The sequence below is a fragment of the Osmerus mordax genome, chromosome 27 (assembly GCF_038355195.1).
Source record: "Osmerus mordax isolate fOsmMor3 chromosome 27, fOsmMor3.pri, whole genome shotgun sequence".
NCBI lineage: Eukaryota > Metazoa > Chordata > Actinopteri > Osmeriformes > Osmeridae > Osmerus > Osmerus mordax.
Window position 1 is genome coordinate 2,254,493 of NC_090076.1, and position 9,321 is coordinate 2,263,813.

Here is a 9,321-nt window from a genome sequence, read left to right on the forward strand (position 1 = left end):
CCAAGGAGCTATAATTTAGTTCGATTAGCTTTCCATACCAATAGAGTTCTTCGCGATTGCCAAGATCCTTTATTTCACACGGATGAGTTCTTGTTTGAGCGATATTGATTCAGCCGACAAGGACTCATTTATTTGCAAGACCTTCTCGGGCCGTACATTGCAAATATCACACGCCGCAGCAAGCTTTATGCTTTATTATGAGCTTATGCTGCTGTATGTGAATATGTAACGCTATGTTTTACGAAATGTCTTGTCTTATCTGTTGTGCCTGTGCTTTTTGTATGTTTCACTGTGGGAGAGTGGGAAACGTCATATCGATTCCTTTTTATGTCTTGACGTGAAGAATTGACAATAAAGCTACTTGAAACTTTAACTGTGCTTCAGACTGCATAGCCTTGAGGTTTTTTGCGTCAGGTAGGCTATAGGCTACATTTTTATACAGTATAGGCGATGCAGAAAACATTGGCAAATCCGCAGCATGCGTTGCTGTAAGAAAAGTGTACTTGGCGCTTAACCAGCTGATGAATCAATTCATCATATTCCCTGGCCATGTCCCAGTCAATGACATCAAAGAGGGATTTACACATATGCCTACATGCACATACACATATATAGTACATGATATAAGTGCAGTAGCTTACATATATCCTCATAATTGTCTATGAATTCGTATCAATTAGATACTCTTTGGCCTTGTTTTTATTTAGCCTACTTATTCTGAAAGAGTTGAGATCATTATTTTCGCTAGCAAGATCTCATTCGATTATTCATTTCCATTAAGCCTATACCAGCAGGCACAATTAAAGAAATGTGATCTGATTGATTGGGGTAATGAGGCACTTAAGATGAGCCTATACATTTCCCCAAAACTTTCGCATTTAGCTTATCGGCAATTGTTTCCCAAGCTGCTTGTTTTGCTCTGGCAGCGGTGGCGGTGTTTAACTTAGCCATGATTATATGCTTATTGTCTAGAGACTCAGTATAATAGTTTGCTCGGATGGCAAGAATAGTCGATCTCCGCCATCATACCGTTAGAAAATCACGGTTTTGGTGATCGACCTTTCCTGCCTTTTGAAGTAGGACGTGCACGTGCAATTTCCCTGATAAGTTTAGCCTGATTGAAATTAACCACATGATTTGGATGCGGATCAGACGTTGACGAACCGATATTTGCTGTTCTCACTCATCTCGCTAATGTTAACGGGCTAAAGGGACAATTGATTAACTTAGCTTCAACCCTTACGATGAACGGGGCCCTGGTCTTTGGTCAGATGTGTATATATTGACCAGTTTAGAGCTATATACTCTTGCCAGAGCCTGGAATCGAACCCGTGTTTTGAGTGACTTTGCATGGGTCCCTATCGGTTCAACACATTTGGATTCAAGTTCAAGTAATAATTTTGAATGATGGTTTTTCAAACCTAATAGGCTTCAAGGGGACATCCCCCTGAAGTACCCTGCAAGTTTCACCTTGATATGTCAAAATACGACTGAATTACAGCTGTTTGAGCTTGGACCAAATCTGACAACGCTTGCCTTAGGAGAAATGGCTTATTTTATTATCCAGTTACTTAACATAGGAAAGACCAGATCTGGAAATGGCTCAATTGGATGAGATGTTGTGCTGGTAAATGAAGTGTTGTAGGTTCAAAACCAGTCAGAGGCATAGTTTTTTATTTTTTATTCTGACAAAACGGTTTCTAGTCTTCCAGTCAATCCTCCGATTGTAAAACATAGCAATGAGTGTTCATTTGAGCCCATCACAACACTCCGATCATCTGTTTAGCGAAACTGTAAACCACTGCAAAACAAGCCAGGTTCACCACAGTAGCTAGCTATTTGTAGTCTACGCATGGTAGTGTCAGATTCACAACCAAGTTAGCTTGAATGAAGTATATTGATTGTTCAGGTGGATCCCTTGCCTGTTGCGCAAATTCATTTCAGTTACCTAAGCCAGGACACATCGCCACTGATGCTAGGCATGATTTGAAATTTTCTTCCAAACAACCTTTTTAAAGCAATACGAGTAAGCTATTCTTTACAGCAGCAACCCAGTCATCCCGTTGTCCCGTTTTTATAGGAAATGTACATATCTTGATTCTTGATTCTTGATTGCGGACAATCTTTCCTTCCCCAATCTCAACGAACAGCCGAACACAACAGGATTGACATTGTTTAAAAAAATTACCACAGTAGCCTAACTTGCTCACTTCTTATGCTTCTAAACTCGCAGAATTCCATCAAAACAATCATTTGCGCTTCTGAAGGAGTTAGTCTACGAATTAAAAAGATAATTATTGAAGTGAAGGAGCTTTTTTTAAATCTTTTAACATTTACATCAACGGCCTTGTTTGTGTTTTTGTGCAATACAACAAACTTCATGTTCTCAACCGTAGGTGGCACATCACCTTTTTCAACCTTAACCCATTGGAGAAATGGCTCATTTTCTGATACAAAAACTGAACAGTCAAATGTCTAAGTCTGTGAATGGCTTAGTAGGATGAGATGCAGTGCTGATGTGTGAAGGGTGGTGGGTTTTAATCCAGTCAGAGGTATAAACATTATTTTTTTTTTATTATGACAGAAATTACAGTTTCAAGTCTTCTGGTTAATCCCAGTGTAACTATCTATTTTGTCAATTTTACAACATTTTGCCATTTTGAAGGAGTAATCCGCAATTGCTGCTTGCAGCTATATTTGTTGCTTGCTTTCCAACAGGTACACTCTTGCACTTTTGAGGTTCATGTTGTTTAATTGGAACTTGTTTAACTACATGCTCTTATGTTTCTTCCCATTGGCACTTATTTGATTTTCTCAATGTATGCTTCATATTTTGGCTACCCACAATGTTTTGGGGTCAATCTCGTTGTTTATGATCATTGACCTATGCACTTTTGTAAAGCTCTCTCTTGGAAGTCACTTTGGATAAAGGCGTCTGCTAAATTAATAAATGTAACTGTAGTGGAACATTTTGTAACGCACATTCTCACGTCTGCTCAAAAGTTTGCGTGACAGCCTGCACACTCACGTTTTTACATTTTTATACATCACACCGTGTGCGTGAAAACCAGCGTACGCAAGCTTTTTGTGCGTACGCAGCGTTTATACATGAGGCCCCTGGACTTATGTGTGCGCTGCAGTGGCTATTATAGCAAGCACAGAAGAATGCACAGACATGGAATTCTGCGGGCACGCATCAGTTTTTGTTTACAACTGCATTGATTTTACAAGCATTGATTGGGATTTCTTTTCTACAATCATTGATTGGGATTTTCATTCTAAATGAATGCACTGACTAATAAAGTAAATAGTTAAAACCTTTTTAACTGGGGCACAGACGATTAATACTGGGGCTCGTGCCCCAGTACAAAAAGGGTCTAGCGACACCCCTGCTATCATTCCATGTCTAAATTGTGCTCAACCTGGGAAAACAAATCTCATTAAAGAAAAGTTCAGTGCAGAAGTATGCCAGCTCAAAACCAAACACAAATTGTAGAAACATCATCAGAAATAACAAATGTATTAAATATGTTATAATAGTTTCAGTACTCACCTCAAAGACATAGCCTAGACTCTGGCAAAAGGTTTGGAGTTCTGGATAAGCTTTGTCATATAAGGCAGTTTTTTCACTGCTCATATCTGCCATCAGAAAGACATGAAAACATACAAAAACATAATTATAATTAAAAGCAACTGGTACTTGACACCAGTCTTGGTCTCGAGACTGTTTGAAGGTCTCGTCTCAGAATCTACCGCATTTTTACTTGATATCTGACTCTGGACTTTATTTCAAGACCCATCAAGACCACAACTGCGGGAATATCACTAAATTGCCAGTTTGTTGTCTAATTTATTTGTTAACATTATTGTGATTGAATGTAAACTTCCCGCTTCAAATGCAATCAATAATTGACCCATTTCAAATTTTTACTTTTAACGGTTGTCATTCCTCTCCAACCCCCTTTACATGCACCCCAACAAAGTGAATGTGGGAGACAGGTGAAGCTGGAGAAGTCAGCCAAATTGTCTGCAGTTGGATTTGGTTACCTAAACCACAAGGAGTTGATCTGCAAAACAGTGTCCAATAAAAAAATATATACAGAAAGTAGGCAAAGCAAGCTAACATTAGCAATCTACCATTGTACCAAAACTCTTCAGAAATCTTTTCACCCTCATGCAAAGTGACATTCCAAAGATAAGTTTGATGTTGATGAATAATGTCGAGACAGGTCACAAAGCTATATAGCTAATGTCATCTGCATACTGCTCCCAACTTTTGAATATTAACACTTAACAATCGAAGGGAGTCAGATGGCTGAGTGGTTAGGGAAGCGGGCTAGTAATCAGAAGGTTGCTAGTTCGATTCCCGGCTATGCCAACCAACTGACGTTGTGTCCTTGGGCAAGGCACTTCACCCTACTTGCCTCGGGGAGAATGTCCCTGTACTTACTGTAAGTCGCTCTGGATAAGAGCGTCTGCTAAATGTAAACAATCATGGTAAGATTGTTACTTCAATATTGTGGAAAGAAAATTAACTGGTCTTGGTCTCAACCCCTCAAAGTCTTGGTTTTGTCTCGGTCTCGATACACTCTGGTGTTGGTCATGACTTGGTCTCGGTTTAGGTCAGTGGTTCTCAATGCTGGTCCTTGTGCCCCCCTGCCTTGCACGTTTTAGACGTTTCCTTCTTCCAACACACCTGATTCAAAGGAATGGGTCATTATCAAACTCAGCAGAACACAGGTGTGTTGGAGCAGGGAAACATCTAAGGGCAGATTCACACCTTACGGTCCGTTTCCTAAATCGAATCAATGCTAGGATGATACATGGTTTCAATTGGTTTTGTTTCAATTATTCGTCAAGTAATTTGCTGGTAAATGGACAAATAATCCTATGTTTTCTACCTGGTGACGTAGAAATTGATATCACACTGTTGAAATTATGAAGATGGGTTATGATTAATGGATTTATCAGGTTTAAAATTAAACTCTTATCTATCTTTTTAGTATATTCTATATTACTGGAAACCATATGTTAAGCTGTTGACTGATTATTTTTAATACCACAAACCGGTAGAAGATATTAAAACCAAAGTATGAAGATCTGGATAATAAAGGCTGAGGAATGCGGGAGAAGACTAGTTGTAGATATGCTTCTTCCTTCGCAAGCAAGAGGCCGAAGCTATAAATTTAGTTGCACATTTATGACCCTACGCCCAGACTCTTGTCTGCAGCTGAAAAAAAACACCTGTAATCTGAAGCCCCAGGACAAGGGACCAATTATGGATGCATAATGTATCTGTGACCATCTGAAAAGTACCAATAGAAAAATTCCAGTCTGCTCCTGGGAACACACTCGTTTGTTGGATCTTTGTCACCCTGGAGTCCAACTTTGCATCAAACTCTGATTTCCAGTGCCGTTTTTCGACTTATTCAATAATTCAGAAAAAATTCAATAATTTCACCCTTCAAGACTTAGGGCCCTATCTTGCACCCAGCGCAATTGACTTTGTCAACGACGCAAGTATCATTCCTAGTTTGCACTCGACGCAAAGCGGACTTTTCCCTCCACAGACGCACGTCGGTAAATTAGGGAATGACTTCTTCCTGCGAAACTACGTTACATTGTTTTGATTTATGGCGTGTTACATTTCTTCAATGATTATAAAAAGATTTTCATGAGAAATCTCTATGTATGTGAACTTGATTTGTAACAAGTGTGGCAATTTCCTCCCACGCCTGTTTAACCGAAGCTCATTTGGGTGGGTTTCTTCTCCCATCTCCATCAGAATCAGAATTCGCCATGTAGCCTAGAATTCTCCAGTTTATTCGCCATGTAGCCTATGTTACACAAACACGGAATTTGCTGTGGCAGGAAGGTGCAAACAATAAACATATACGGGCCGTACAGAATTATCAATTAAAAAATGTGCCTGCTATATTTGGTCAAACATTTAATTAACTCACCCCTAATGTGATGGCTGGAACTGCTTCTCTTTGGTGAGGTTTGTGATGTTAGCTGGCACGGATGCAGCCTGCTTTGACTAGGGGTGCATCGAACATTTCTTGGGGGGTATCATGATTATGGAAAGGGATCGTATTATTTTTTATATTGCTACCGTTTTTGAGACTGCTTATCGATCTGAGTGTTAATCAGGCGCGGAGCCATACGTTGTAAACATTCGGGGCTTAGCCCAAACCAACAACGTGTTCTGGGTTTGATTTGCTAGAAAGGAATTCCACACTCCATGCGAGCGCGCAGAGAAATGTTTTGGTACGCAACGCTGCGCGCCTGCACGGTCCTCTTCCACATATTAAAATAGTGCTGCTGCCAACGAATAATGCACCTAATAATATGGTTCCTGCAGTGCCATGGCGGGCCGGACCAAATTATTTCCGGACGTTCCCCACCCCTGTTATACAAACACGGAATTTACTGTGCCGCAGGGAGTTGCAAACACTAAACATATACGAATCTTAAATTAAGTAAAGGTACAGAAGTTGAACTATTCCTAAGAACTAAACAATCTAAGAATAAAACAATTTAAATATAAAATAAAATCTATATAAAAATAAGAACGAGCAGCATGAGTGGTCGACATAGTGCAATCAGATACTGGGTTAAATAATGAATGAATGTCAATGGGAGTCCTTGGCCTTGTTGAAGAGGCCAGTAGCAGATGGAAAGAAACTGTTCTTATGGCAGAGGTTTTGGTCCTGATGGACCGCAGCCTTCTGCCGGAGGGGAGTAGCTGGAACAGGGAGTGGCCAGGGTGGGAGGGGTCGGCCACAATCTTCCTCGCTCGCCTCAGGGTCCTCGAGGTGTGCAGGTCCTCGAGGGTAGGCAGATTGCAGCCGCTCACCTTCTCAGCAGTGCGGATGATACGCTGCAGTCTGCTCTTGTCCTTGGCAGTGGCAGCAGCGTACCAGATGGTGATGGAAGAGGTGAGGATGGACTCAATGATGGCTGTGTAGAAGTGCACCATCATTGTCTTTGGCAGGTTCAATTTCTTCAGCTGCCGTAGGAAGTACATCCTCTGTTGTGCTTTCTTGGTGAGGGAGCTGATGTTCCCACTTGAGGTCCTGGGAGAGGATGGTGCCCAGGAAGCGGAAGGACTCCACAGTGTTGACTGGGAAGTCGCACAGGGTGATGGGGGTGAGTGGGGCTGTATTCTTCCTGAAGCCCACAACCATCTCCACTGTCTTAAGAGTATTGAGCTCTAAGTTGTTCTGGCTGCACCAGGTCACCAGGTTGGTTGCTTCCCACCTATAATCAGACTCGTCCCCGTCAGAGATGAGCCCAATGAGGGTGGTGTCGTCCGCAAACTTCAGAAGTTTGACAGACGGATGACTGGAGGTGCAACTGTTGGTGTACAGGGAGAAGAGCAGAGGGGAAAGGACGCAGCCCTGAGGAGATCCGGTGCTGATGGACCGGGAGTCAGAGACTTGTGTTCCCAGCTTAACGCACTGCTTCCTGTCAGACAGGAAGCCTGTGATCCACCTGCAGGTGGAGTCGGGCACGTTCAGCTGGGAGAGCTTGTCCTGAAGCAGGGCGGGGATGATAGTGTTGAAGGCAGAGCTGAAATCCACAAACAGGATCCTGGGGTTAGGATGCTGGGGAGTCCAGGTGCTGTAGGGTGAAGTGGAGGGCCATGTTAACGGCGTCATCCACCGACCTGTTGGCTCTGTAGGCAAACTGCAGTGGGTCCAGGAAAGGGTCGGTGATGGATTTGAGGTGTGCCAGCACAAGGAGCTCAAAAGACTTCATAACCACAGAGGTCAGGGCGACGGGTCTGTAGTCATTGACTCCTGTTGGCCTTGGCTTTTTGGGCACAGGGATGATGGTGGAGGACTTGAGAAAGGCTGGCACATGGCATGTCTCTAGGGAGGTGTTAAAGATGTTGGTAAACACCGGAGACAGCTGGTCAGCGCAGTGATTGAGGGTGGCAGGAGAGACAGAGTCCGGCCCAGCTGCTTTGCGGGGGTTCTGCCTCTTGAAAAGTCTGTTAACTTCACCCTCCTGAATGGAGAGAGTCGTCACTGTAGAGGGGGGGAGGCCACATGGGTGGGAGGGGGTAGATCAGGACAGTCCAATTGTCTTTCAAATCTACAGTAGAACTCGTTCAGGTCGTTGGCCAGGCGGGAGTCGTTAGTGGAGTGGGGGGCTCTGGGCTTGTAGTTGGTAATCTGCCTGAGCCCTCTCCAGACAGAAGCAGAGTCGTTAGCAGAGAACTGGCGCTTCAGTCTCTCTGAGTACAGTCGTTTAGCCTCTCTCATTGCCTTGCTAAACCTGTTCTTCGACTCCTTGAATCTGTCTCTATCCCCACTCCTAAATGCATCCTCCTTCTCTGACCTCAACCTTCTGAGCTCTGCTGAGAACCAGGGCCTGTCGTTGTTGAAGTTCACCCTGGTGCGTGTTGGAATACAGCAGTCCTCACAGAAGCTGATGTATGATGTCACAGCCTCTGTGAGTTCATCCAGACTATTGGTAGCAGTCATGAACATATCCCAGTCAGTACAGTCCAAGCACGCCCGCAGATCCTCCATAGCCTCACTGGTCCACTGTTTTGATGTCCTCACAACAGGTTTACAGAGCTTTAATTTCTGCCTGTATGCAGGAATCAGATGGACCATGGTATGGTCAGAGTGACCCAGTGCTGCCCGAGGGACGGCATGGTAGGCTCTACTGACTGTAGTGTAGCAGTGATCCAGAGTGTTCTCTTCTCTGGTTGGGCACTTGATGAATTGTCTGTATTAAGGGAGTTTGTGGCTGAGATTACCTTTGTAAAAGTCGCTGAGTACGATAACAAGGGAATCCGGGTTTGCTCGCTCCACACTCAGAATCTGGTCGGCGAGCATGCGTTGGGGCTCTTTAACCTGTGGACCCGGCGCCATGTAGACTCTGACCAAAATGAGTGACGCAAATTCTCTTGCCGAGTAAAAAGTTTATAAAAAATGATTCGAGATCCGGAGAATAATGTTGCAGAATCACTGTCACATCTACACACCAGCCACTGTTGGTGTAGAAACAAATACCACCGTCTTTGGTTTTGCCGGAGAGTGCAGTGTCCCGGTCATTTCTCACGAGTTGAAAGCCTGCCAGATGTAGTGCGGTGTCCGGGATCAAATCGCACAGTCATGTCTACGTGAAGCACAAAACCGAAGATGAAAGAAAGTCTCTGTTTTTCACCATCAGTAGCTGAAGGTCATCCATTTTATTGCACAGTGAACGTACGTTGGAGAGGAAAAAACTTGGAAGCACTGTTCGGATTCCACGTCTGCGTAGCCGAACTAGCGCTCCCGCTTGCTTTCCCCTTCTTCGGCG

General features: G+C 43.4%; 1 protein-coding gene across 1 annotated transcript in view; it reads right to left on the reverse strand.

Annotated features, from left to right (window-relative positions):
• Positions 1-3,637, reverse strand: part of nwd1 (NACHT and WD repeat domain containing 1) — a 110,601-nt gene extending 106,964 nt beyond the window's left edge. Inside the window, exon 1 of the mRNA XM_067230666.1 lies at positions 3,554-3,637. Within this exon, the coding sequence (XP_067086767.1) occupies positions 3,554-3,637 (84 nt within the window). The remainder of the gene's footprint in view (positions 1-3,553) is intronic.
• Between the last annotated feature and the right edge of the window lie 5,684 nt (positions 3,638-9,321).